General features: G+C 36.1%; 3 protein-coding genes across 3 annotated transcripts; 2 read left to right on the top strand and 1 right to left on the bottom strand.

Annotated features, from left to right (window-relative positions):
* The first annotated feature begins 3554 nt into the window (after positions 1-3554).
* LOC134001326 (cytosolic 5'-nucleotidase 1A-like) lies at positions 3555-3956 on the top strand. Its single transcript, XM_062440891.1, has 2 exons — positions 3555-3628; positions 3728-3956. The coding sequence occupies exons 1-2, from the start codon at positions 3556-3558 to the stop codon at positions 3931-3933; spliced, it is 279 nt and encodes a 92-aa protein (XP_062296875.1). The 5' UTR covers position 3555; the 3' UTR covers positions 3934-3956.
* A 2579-nt stretch (positions 3957-6535) lies between these two features.
* LOC134000645 (interferon alpha-inducible protein 27-like protein 2A) lies at positions 6536-8377 on the bottom strand. The gene is made up of 4 exons (XM_062440058.1): positions 8290-8377; positions 8133-8153; positions 7049-7210; positions 6536-6698 (listed from the first exon to the last, which is right to left on the bottom strand). Exons 1-4 carry the CDS (start codon positions 8297-8299, stop codon positions 6613-6615), a joined length of 279 nt encoding a protein of 92 aa, XP_062296042.1. The 5' UTR covers positions 8300-8377; the 3' UTR covers positions 6536-6612.
* A 105-nt stretch (positions 8378-8482) lies between these two features.
* LOC134001329 (interferon alpha-inducible protein 27-like protein 2) lies at positions 8483-11325 on the top strand. The gene is made up of 4 exons (XM_062440895.1): positions 8483-8530; positions 9998-10021; positions 10447-10614; positions 10955-11325. The coding sequence occupies exons 1-4, from the start codon at positions 8512-8514 to the stop codon at positions 11062-11064; spliced, it is 321 nt and encodes a 106-aa protein (XP_062296879.1). The 5' UTR covers positions 8483-8511; the 3' UTR covers positions 11065-11325.
* The last annotated feature ends 1243 nt before the right edge of the window (positions 11326-12568 follow it).

Consider the following 12568-nt stretch of genomic DNA (forward strand, 5'->3'; position numbering starts at 1 on the left):
TGGTGGTACAGTTGAACAGATGTAGATTAAAACACTGTCATGAACTAGGAGCGTAGAACGGGAGGACACAAATGCTCAACACAGCAGGTTCAGGCAAGAAAGGCAGGTTTATTACCAGGCAGGGTTCGGTACACGGGCAGGCAGTCAGGTAGGCAGAAGTTTCCAAATCGAGAGGCAACAGGCAGGTCAAAGGGGCAAGCAGGGTCAAAACACGAAAACAGGCTATGGCTTGGTCTATAATAAGAGCTGGGACGAGGACTGTGAGGTACAACGAACTGGCAACAAGACTGTGAGACACACAAGGTAAAGTACAAGAGGTAATGAGGGAAGATGGGAAACAGGTGGGGAGAAAAATCAGGGAGCAGGTGTGACAGGACGGGGGAAGGGCGTGCAGGAAGTAAATCTAGAACAGAGACAGCGGGTTAGTGATTTCAAAATAAAAACAGGAAAGACAAGACATAAACATGAGATGTGCAAAAGCAAACAGAAACTTGACAAACAAGACAAACACAAGTGCACAATAAATATGTTTTAGATCAATGTATGTTGAATTTAAGAAGGATTCTGGTTAAAAAAGTAATGCTTTTGTTTTTGTTTACATTATTGTTGCTTGTAAGTTTCAGTTCCTCAGAAATGACAAAAGCAGGATATATATACACATATATATATATATATATATATATATATATATATATATATATATATATATATATATATATATATATATATATATATATATATATATATATATAGCCTCACCCATGCCTCAGGTTGTACATTACATACACCACCCCGTAAAAGGCTGATCATTCAAAAAGCTTGGAAGACATGGACATGAAAGAACTTTGTGAGTATAAATGCTGACAATGCTGTTTCTTAATATTAATCAGCACATCAAACATATGTGCTCAGCATGACTTATATGGTAATCTTTTGTCCTATCCTAGAGCTGGAGGTTAGATATTAACCACGTCTTTGGAAATCAATCAGAAACCCCACATGTTAAAAAGTTTGTCACAAAAATCTTTTACAGTTTTCTCAATAGTTATATTCTGGTCAATAGACACAAAGTTTCTTCTGCTGTGTTCTTGTCCAGGTAACGTCATGAATGTGCACCTATCTCTTGCTATTATTTTGGCTATTCTGAACATTGTTCTGAGTATGCTGGGTTTCTTTGGAGGATTTGGAGCCTTACTTCTTGCCGGAGTGATACCATTGTTTTCATGTGGTATGACATTTGGGTGTCTGCTGGAAACCTTGCGATCATGGAGTAAACTAAACATTTTATTCATACTGATTTTCATCTAACTGAATACATATACCTGACAAACTTAGGACATAAATAGATAATCATGTTTTCATAGTAAAGAGGAACACCCTATGCTGATGCCCTATTTTGGTCCAAATCCTGTTAATCACCTGCCGATACTTAAGTTATTTTACACTCTACAGTAAAAGCTTTACTTATGGATTGAAACATTTAACAAGGAGATAATGATCTTTTGGTATTCCTTGTATCTCATTCTAGGTGTGTTTCAGCAAAACACTGAAGGAGCTACAAGATGGCTAATATCAGTCATTTGTAATGGAACTGAAACCAACTAAAGATACACAATATAAATATTCACCTGAATTTGTTGTGAGTTATGTTGTTTGTTGTGAATATGTTGTGACACAATTTAACTGACTCTGAATGTAATTACATTATATTATGCTCAAAGTCAAAATAAAATGCATGAAAAAAGCCAGCATTCTTCTGTTATTGTTGTTGCAGTAGTTTTAACAATTCAAAGCATTTTCACGGAGTACATAAAATGCATCACTATTACTTTAAAAAAAAAAAAAAAGAGAGAAAACGCACCGCACTCAACACGAGCCAGGACTCCTTCTGTGTTTTTTTCCTTTTCCCGGTCCCCAGTCCCCACCAAAATAAAGGTCACGTGGGTCCAACCTCATTCAGTACAGAGAAGCTGCTATCAAAACCTTTTAACCACTACATCTTCAAATCATCTATAAAACAAAACACTAAAAGTGATAATAAAATATTACAGTCTAAATTAAGTAATTAATCAAATTAACAATACCTTACAACTTAAACACAAAATAAAACCAATAACATCATGTAATATAATACAATTAATTGCTAATGGCAACACTTTTGGGCACACAAACCAGACTTAACACCAGTTGTTTATGAACAGCTTGGGCAATTCATTAATAAAACACGGATTCTTTTGGTCAGTGGTTGAGGTTAATGTTAGTAAGTAGGTTGGCAGCAAGAGCAGAAAATGAAAATCACCACAACATAAATATTTCATTTAAATTCATTTTATTTTATGTTAAAACTTGGACAATTTGACAATGTAAGGTAATATATATAATATATATGTGTTTTTGGAAAAAACAATTGTCTCAATTATTGTTTTATTAAGTTATATACTTCAATCATGACTGTTGCCATTTGGCAAAAGTAGCTAAATGTATTTTTTTTATTCCTCCATGGTGTCAGCTTGGTCTCAGATGAGTATGGCCGCCGTCAATCCACTCAATATATATATATAATAGTCCTCCAGCACCGCCAACAGCTGCCGCCACGCCCAAACCAAATCCCTAATCAGAACGTTTTTAATAACTTTTCATCTCCAATGTCTCAAGATGTTTCTGTGCAAATTTGAAGTTGGTGTGATAAAATCCCTAGGACTAGTTCGCTCAAATATAATGCCAAAATCGGCAGCAAAATCAATCATTTGATTCAAATAGCCGACTCCCTGTTGGTGTTAGGACATGGAACCCTGAGACTTTTTGGTGCGTCTTGACATGATGTACATGTGTACCGAGTTTCATTTGTCTACGTCAATCTGTGGCGAGGGGCTCAATTTTATTCATTTGTCAAGGGGGCGCTATAGAGCTATTTTGCCACGCCCATTAATGCAAACCATTAAATATCAAAATTTTCGCCAGATCTGGCTTGCGTACACAATTTGGTGAGTTTTGGGGAACGTTTAGGCTGTCAAAAAGGCCGTCATTGTGACAGAAAAAAAAATAAAAACAAAAAAAAGAAGAATCCTTACAGATACAATAGGGCCTCGCACTGGTCAGTCACAAGGTCACTCCCTCCATTTATGAACCCAAACAACTATTCCTGAAATGCTAGCACATTGCTGTAATCGGAACATCAGTAACATCAGGGGTAAACCAGACATACTAAAATGCTGCTACACTGGTTTAATTTTGACTCCTGCATTCAGGATAAACTTGAATCTTTACTAAGTTGTTGAAGAAAATAAAGCTTTGGCCTTGAAGGTAACAGTGGCTCATATCAAAGTAATTTTAAATGTGTGTCTTCTTAACTATTGAGGCCTATTGCAAGCTTCAATAGCTGTTGTTAAAGTAACTGTTGGAACAAGACACTTTAATGTGAGATTGCTGTTAAAATATCACACATTTGCTCCCTTTGGTATTCCAGTCTGAGCCAGAGATTCCCATCACCATCGCAATGTCATCAAAAGTCTTCAACATGGAGAAGCAGCTGCAGAGTGAAATGTAAGAAGTGAAATGAAGAAGAACAATACTCATCTCTACCTGGCTGCTTCACCAGGGTTAGAGGTTCAAGAAGCATTGAAGGAAGGTAAGTGTAAAGAGACTAAACAAACAAGCCACATGTTATAAAGCTACAGCATACAGCATTGATTCTGCATGTTAATGTGAATGAATATCTCTGCACCAGGTATAGCAGCAGCTATCATGAACATCCCAGAGACAGCAGTGGAAGTGTCAGAGACTCAGCTGCGTGTTGACTTTGATGGTGATGCCGTCATCTTCTCTGATGAGTCGGAGAATGTTTTCAGAGATCATGGACTGGCAGCATTCCTTGAGCACGAGAAGAAAAATGTTGACGTGCCAATGAACGATGTATGGATAGTGACAAATTAATTTATAAATAAATATGATACATTTACACATTATTACCTGTTCAATATACATATAGCTAGCAACAACTCACTCAATTAATTAGATACCTGAGCAGCAGTCTCTAATTATCTACATGTATACTGTTCTGGAAATTTTATATTAAGAAGCACAAAGTTGTTCATTGTCTTTCTGAGAGTTTATTCGGTCGCCTGCAGACGGACTCTTTGCTGTCTCAAGTGTGAGATGGCAAGAAAGAGCCCAGAGCAGGAGAAGTTGTCAGATTATATACAATACATTATCTTGTAAAAGGATGACCTTGTTCTACCATCAGAACAATGTAAGCACAAAAGGCACATCATAATGTGTTGTACAATCAGGGCAATGGTTAGTCAGTAGATTTTAACATACATGATGTTCACTTAATGTTCAATGATGTTCACTCAATCAGCAGACTATGACACACACACTCACACACACACACACACACACACACACACACACACACACACACACACACACACACACACACACACACACACACACACACACACACACACACACACACACACACACACACACGCCTAATCATATGACATAGTTAGTTATTTGTATCAGAGAAGATGAATAATAAGAATTCCCATTACAATACACACAAGGCAAGTTTATTAATTCAATACATTTCATAATTAAAGGTAACTTGAAGTGTTTTGCATAAAAATGTATATTAAGTAATTAAACAAAAATAAAAAACATAGAAATACCCAGAGGGTAGGATGTGAGTGTGAGACATATAATCATGGATGATTACAGTTCAAAGGCTGTGGGGAACACACAGTTTACATTGTTACAGTATGTGAACGTTGCCAGAGTTGGGCCAAATAATATATAGTAAATCATATATAGTGTCTCTTGTGGAAGGTTGCTCCAGTTCAATGATCATGACTGAAACACTTACATTGTCATGGTTCATGGTATACCATCCTTTAAGCTTTATAAAATAATCTATGTCAGAATAGTCTAAAAACACAGAAATATAATTTATACAATCTTACAGTATGACATGAATGAAAAAAACAAAACAACTATGATATGTCTTTACTCCTCTTCTCCTTCCTTTCTTTAGGGGCCGTTCAAAGGATTCCTGGAGGTTTTAGAAAAACTGAAGAGGAAGCTGCACAATAAAGGCCTGACCAAGAACTGCCCCATTCGTACCTACCTGGTGACATCTCGTGGTGCAGGCTATGACGGTTACAGAGCCTTAAACACTCTGCGCTCATGGGGTCTGGAGATTGATGAGGCTGTCTTTCTAGGGGGGTCTAAGAAAGGTCCCGTGCTGGAGAAAATAAGGCCCCACATCTTCTTCGATGACCAGGACCGTCATATTACAAATGCATTGCAGATTGGCATTGTGTCATGTCATGTGAAAGCTTAGAGTAAGCAACAGGCAAATTAATGTAATTATGGGAGGCAACAATTGGTTATGTTATAACTGATGGAAACTGGAATAATATATCCCCATAATGCATCAAAGATACATATGTATGCTGATTTAAAATACAGTGAGAAATATGCATATAATGTAATGATGAATCTGAAGACAATTAAAATAAAGCTTTTGTGTTTTTGGAAAGTTACAGTCCAATTCTAATTAGGTCAAAATAAAATGCATGCAAAATGAAGTCATTACTCTGTTGTTGTTATTCAGTAGTGGTACTAACCATTTTAATATAGCATATTAAATATATTCTGCACTATTGATTTATGTTCAATGTCAATGTAGAAAGTAATTTGACAGCAAATCATATGAGCAGTAGATGGATGCCTCGACCAAGAATTCTAGGTTTTTAGTGCAAACAGCATAACAAAGTGCTTCCTTTGCCAGATAGGTTCAGTGAAACTGGAGTAAGAAGATATGTGTATAGATGTTTGTATTGTATCTCTCAGACTAGTTAGTTAGCTACTTTGTTTAATGAAAATCATGATTCTCAAAATGTTAAATTCCACAGTTAATTTCCACACTACGTTATACAGCATATACTATATTATATATGCTATATTAACACTATAGGTAATGTTGCTTTGACATAAAAATCTAATATATATATATGCACAAATATCTTAAGTATATCCTGAATCTATGTCCTTTTGTCTCAATTGATTTCCTATTTCAAAATGAAAATTGGAAAACGTGAGTGACAAAACCATTTTTTAAATATGATTTTGTTATTTAATCTGAAAATAGGATACCAAAGTATTTTATCTTCTGATCTTTTGATCTTAAAGAAACAGGGTTGAAATTCTGTTTTTTCATTGGCAAATCTAGGATTAATATTACCCTAACCCTTCAACCTTATTAACAACAGGTACAACATTGATAGTTCAGTGATACTGTGTCCAGACACACACAATACAATTTTGCAAATACTGAAGAGTTGCAAAACCAGTTTAGCTGCTCCTTCAAACCTGTATACAGAACAAACTTTCATATTCTAATCTAATTATCACTGATAGATTATTACTGTTACCTACATTTAAAAAACAAGATAATAAACCAGTAAATTCTTTTCAGCTGCATTTCATTTAAATGCATATAAGGAAACATTTCAAAACACAAACGCTCTGCTTCATTAATAGAATTTCCAATTGTTTCCATCAGATAAGCGTATTTATTATTCCTTATACATTATTCTGTCAGGATTTTCAGCTGATGAAGCTAGCCAGCCATCCCACTGCTGCTCCAGCACCACCCACAACTGCAGAGGCAGCTCCTGACAGACCAGCCGCACCTGCAGTGATATAACACATATTGGACGATTCTCAAAAAGACATAAACGGATTTGAACAACTTATTAGCTAAAAAGCCCCAAAACTAAATGAAACAGTGGTATTATTGTAATCTTAGTATATATAGAAGTATCATTATATTGTACTTACCTGTATTACACTAATCTCTTTTGTGATGTGACGTTTAAATTTCAGGTTTGCCACTTAAATATTATTTAATGTTGATGTTGTTGCAGTTATTGAAAGTTAAAAAGCATTTAATGGCCCTGTGATTATTGTTCCAGCAGTGATCATGTTACCATGAAAATACAACAATTAAGTCCATGACAAAATATCCACTTATGGCTTTTACCTGCTGACTGCAGAGTAGCCACCACACCTCCTGCTGCCACTCCTCCTCCATTTACAACTGCAGCAACTGACATCATTTTAGCAGCCACAGAGCCTGCTGCTATCCCAGCTGAGGTGAAACCTGCTGCCCCCAGAACAAAAGGGGCCGCCACAACAGCTCCTACTGTATATGGAAGAGAACACAGCACAATCAATTTTGTTTCTAATGGCAGAGTGCTGACTAAGCAGACAGATTTAAAATGTAACAAAGTTATTGTATTCACCAAAGAAAAGGTTTCTTAATTAGGATATCTGAATCTCATGATTTGGGCCTACAGGATAGCTGGCACATAATACTGTTTTGACCAGTTTCTCATGAAAAATAATCAGTGTTTTGTAGGCTTCTTAGTATTGGTAGATTTATGGTACTCTCTGTTGGACAGCACTAAAATGCAAAACTTTGTTTTCTGTGCTGTGGTTTGAGTTTAGTGAGACATGGACAATTAATGTCACAGTCAAGAGCAACTCATTTAGTTATTAAAGACAAAAAGCTAAATGATTGTCATTTAACATGTTTTTTTTATTTTTATTATGGCAGTTGGGAGTCAGGTTAGGGTTATCTCTTTTGTAATTAGATGGAGAGACAGTAGGCATAATGATGAGATACGGTCTCCAATATTTTCTTTAGTAAATGAAGAGATGCCTCTAAATCAGTGGCAGTTCTTCCGCACGGCGCGCCTTTCAGTCCTCTCCACATCTGCTACTTCCGACTGTGAGATGCTCTCAGCAGGCAGACACTGCTAGTTCACAAAGTAGGAGGGCAACCACTCCAACAAAGTTAATTCCTCCACACACAGTGACATTATAAAAAAGTATACGTTACGAACAAATGAGCGATAGAAAACCGATCGTTTTTTGTTTTTTTGTTTTTTTGTGCGTGCGCCACGTGCCGCCCACGCATGATGCCCACATCGCCCCTATCAGAATCTGCCCCTGCACTAAATATTAGTAATGCATGATAAAAGTGTTAGCATGTTCAGTGACTTTCAATATGAAAAGTCTTTAAACTGAGTTGGAAAAATAGTAGCTAAGTCATCAAGTCTCACCTGCTCCTGCTGCAGCTGTAACTGAGATACGAGACAAAACAAGCATTAAAACCAAAGATTTTTAGGATGCAATCATTAATCAACTGAAACATGTTACATATAAGTATTAACTTTCAAAGACATGTATCAGTATTGTCAAAGGAACAGTGACACTCACCAGGGTCCATGTCTATCTTTGCTCAGACCTGCCTTAAACTGTACTGAGACCTAAACACTGAATGATGGTTCGATTACTGAGAAACAAAACTATGTTAAAATCTGAACAGAAGAGGGAGCCAGAGAGTCAGTTTCGTCAATGCAACTGTGAAGTGTGTTTATGAGCATCAAGACCAGGAAGACCATTTGTTCTGCAGGACACACACACCTAATAAGTTTGGGCATGGAGATGGAAGACATTTGTGAGTATAAATGCCTCTTTAACTCCATTGTTTCATAGCCAGCATAGAAAATATATGTGGTCTGTTCCATAAAGTGGTTAGTGTTATATTACTGAGATGATGGACACTGTGTGTTTTCCTTTTCAGAAAGAGGTAAGTCCGATTGTATTTTCTGTCTATTCAATACAACAATGGGTGGACAACCTTTTCCCAGAAGAATTGATTTAAGAAAGGTTAGAAGAAGAAAAAAGAACAAACAGACAAACTAAAAAATGAGTGACCAGTTTACTGCATCACAAAGACAATAACAGTAAAACACTATTGAGCAATAAAGGCTGTACAGGTTGTGTTTCAGAAACTAAAAGTTTAATTATTTTTCCTCTGGAGAATTTCCTCTGTCCTGTCAAGTTGATAACTACAGTTTTTGTAGGCTAGAGACAATACAGAGACATTTCTAATCTTTATGCACAGGCTCTATTTTTGAGGCTCACACAAGACAGAAAAGAATATTTTTAGATTAGAAAGTCTTTATTGTCCCCGAGGGCAATTTGATTTGCAACAGCAGTCGACAACCAAATTCACACCATATATAGCCTACATAGGTTATGTATGTATTGTAACAAGGGCGGGAGTGACCGTGCTGACCTTGTTGTGGGCTGAATGGAGGCATTGGAGTTTCTTCTTCTTTGACTATTTTCAAATAACACATTACAAACGTTTAGCCAGTGTTTTAATCAATGTTACATCACCTTGAAAGCCAGTTATTGGCTGAAGGCAGCTCAGGAACCAAGTACATTTCAGAGAGTTTCTGCAACTTATTTCAACAGTTCTGTTTTACTACATATTCAACACTGACATCAAGTCAATAATAAATCAAGTTTATAATTATTTATTTCCCAACATACATTTTAATAATATTTAGTGTTAAAAATGTATTTTTATCAAACACTGGGCCAGTGCTGCCCAGGCTCATTACTGGCTACGTGCCTGCTCACATGTCAGTTATTGTAGTAACTGTGTAACTAACCTGCTCGCTGGCAGGTTTACTTTAACAAACACTGACCCTGTCAGTTTATCACACAACGACTAGACCTAAAGATCTAAAGTTGCCCAGTTGTGCATGTCCTCTTTTATAACACTGTGACTCTGTGTTCATCCATCAGGCAACTTTCCCCTTATTAGAGCAGTTCCTGCACTGAAATGTTTAATAACCATGATAAAACCTAAATCTATTTCTATTATATTGTTGGATTTTTTTCATTCACCTCACACATGTTTAACAAAATCCAAAAGTCAGGTCAGGTATATGCTAAATAAGAGTGGTGTGTTGGGAACCCTACTAGTATGCACTGGTGCAAGACATTCATGGACATAATTCTGATTTTTCTGTGTGTTTCTGTTATTTTGTTCTACATTGTACATTATGCTCATGATAGCTCATGGTGAATTAAGATGCTCATTTTTGCTTTTTGTGTGTTTTATTGACAGGTAAGATAATTGTTACAGCTGGAGGTAAGACATTTGCAAAATCTCTGGATTTAATGTTTAAAGGTTTTTGAACCCGTTAATGTGATCTCAGTTGCTTTGGCACAATGTCAAATGAAAATTATGAAACTCAAAACATTGTGTGCACTTTCTTAAATTCATAGTTCAACATTCTCACAGCACAATTAAAATGTTTAAATGCAATACATTTGATTGTCTTGATCTAAATAATAGTAAAAGGATGTCATCTTTTTGCAGCGACGCAGCAGTTGATCGATTTATTTACTTTTGCCAGATGAGTTAAATGTTTTGAGAGCATGAAGTCCTTTTCCAGCAATAAATGATGCAGTAATTGCTATTTTTGAAAATGTTCTAAGTAATTGAGGGGGAAAAATCCCCCAAATGTTATACTCTCATTAATAGAATGTTACTTCTGTTGTGCTCTTGTCCAGGTGGGGTCGGGGCTGTGGTCTTGACTCCTGCTCTCCTGGCCTCCCTGGGTTTCACCTCAGCTGGGATAGCAGCAGGCTCACTTGCTGCCAAGCTGATGGCATATTTTGCAGTTGCTAATGGAGGAGGTGTGGTAGCCGGGGGTTTGGTGTCATGGCTCCAGTCACTGGGTAAATTACTATTATATTTTTATTTATATTATTCATCTTAATGAAAGTCTATCTCCAGCTATTACTAATACATTGAAAACATTGGGCCGACACAAAAAAATAAGGATTTTTCCACAACCTAAACTAATGCCCTATTTACCCTTTTCTTATTTTATCCTTCATTTATTTGCAGTTTTGAATGTTTAAATATTCAATCTTGCTTTTATTGTACTATGTACACATGCAGGGCACCACTGCACAGTCCAAACTGTTAATGTAGACATCCTTTTGTAAATAAAACTTGAACTGATGAACAGAGAGCTGATGATTTCTTGGTATTCCTCATATTTATCTCTTGTAGGTGCAGCTGGTTTTTCAGGAGCAGGAAGTGTACTTACGGCCGGCGCTGGAGGAGTTGCAGGATGGCTGATATCAACCATTTGTAACGTAACTGTAGTCAGTGGGGAGTAACTAGTTAAATGTAACAGTATTATGTAATTTAACTGTTACTGTAATCCTTACAATTACTGAGTAAAAATGTGGAATTAAATTACGAGTACTCATGTGTAAAATGTTGATGATAATAAAGGGGGTTACATCTGAATCATTCTGTAAAAAGCTTAGGCTATATGTTGAATAATATTCATTTTGTTGCTTTGCATGTTTTTGATGTGCACAATGCCCTCTTTTGTCATTTCCAATCAAGGCCATTATTAAAGCCGTTTGATGCTATTCTGATGGTTTTGGTTGGTTCTTTGAATTTGCAGTGCCCCAAGTCTGCCAATTAAATTAATCCACATTGTTGCTCAAAGCAAAACAACCTGCCTGAGCGTGGGTGTCTATGGACAAAAACATGTTCCTGTGCTGGAAATTTAAAAAGCATTTTGTTCAAAAATTAGAAAAGGGCTCAAACATAACAGTGCAATGCTGTTATGTTCACCAGCTGTAAAAAAAAATAAAAAAAAAAAAAAAAAATTAATGACTTACATACATACATGGGCTTACATGGTGTCACAGTACCAATTAAGCCCATGCCAGACTTTTTCCGTAAAATATCTTTATTTTATATTCCAAAATCTACATGAACTAAATGATGATAATGATAATGCTGAATGATCTCTCTTATAAATCATGTCAGTATCCATGAAAAACACCTGAACTTAGATTTTGGTGGGCTTACACGTACAGTTGAAAGATTAGAAAAGTTATTAAAAAAGTAATCAAATGTAATAAGTTACATTACTTTGATTAAGTAATTGAAATAGTTACATTACTTATTACATTTTAAATAGGGTAACTAGTAATCTGTAACCTATTACATTTCCAAAGTAACCCTAACCCTAACTCAACTTCCTGACTGTAACCAACTAAGGATTTACAGTATAAATATTCACCTGATTTACTCTTTACAAGATGGGAGACGATTAAAAATTGTGTTTGCTCTGTAGTGCTATAAATCTGATTAACCTGAATTAAAATTGTTTTCATGTGTGTGCCTCACACTCTGCTTAAAACATTGTTCAAGAAGCCATTATATGTTTGAGCCCAATTAAACTGAAAGTCTTTAGTACTGTTAGGATACTTTTCCTACTATCCAATTCTAATCTAATGAAAATAAATTGCACGAAAACTACGACAGGATTATATTTTTATTCTGCGACTCTACTGGAATATCTTTGCAATAATATCAGTTCAAAAAGCTCCATATTTAATGCATGCTGACCCTGTACAGTATGTAGTCTTTCAGTTTTAACACCTGCCTCTCAAAGAGCCCACTCTTTCTCAAATAGGTCTGAGTAACTATCAAGGTTACATCAACCAAAATCTGACTTGAAATAAGAGAGTGGACAACGAAAACAACACATGGCAAAACCTTGGCAATCAAGGCTATTGGAACAGACGGCCATTTGTTGCCGTGCGTGATGAGCTGATGTTAGCTTGTCTGACTCTGCAAGGTAGAAAAACATTATTATAT

Source organism: Scomber scombrus, chromosome 19 (assembly GCF_963691925.1).
Source record: "Scomber scombrus chromosome 19, fScoSco1.1, whole genome shotgun sequence".
Taxonomy (NCBI): domain Eukaryota; kingdom Metazoa; phylum Chordata; class Actinopteri; order Scombriformes; family Scombridae; genus Scomber; species Scomber scombrus.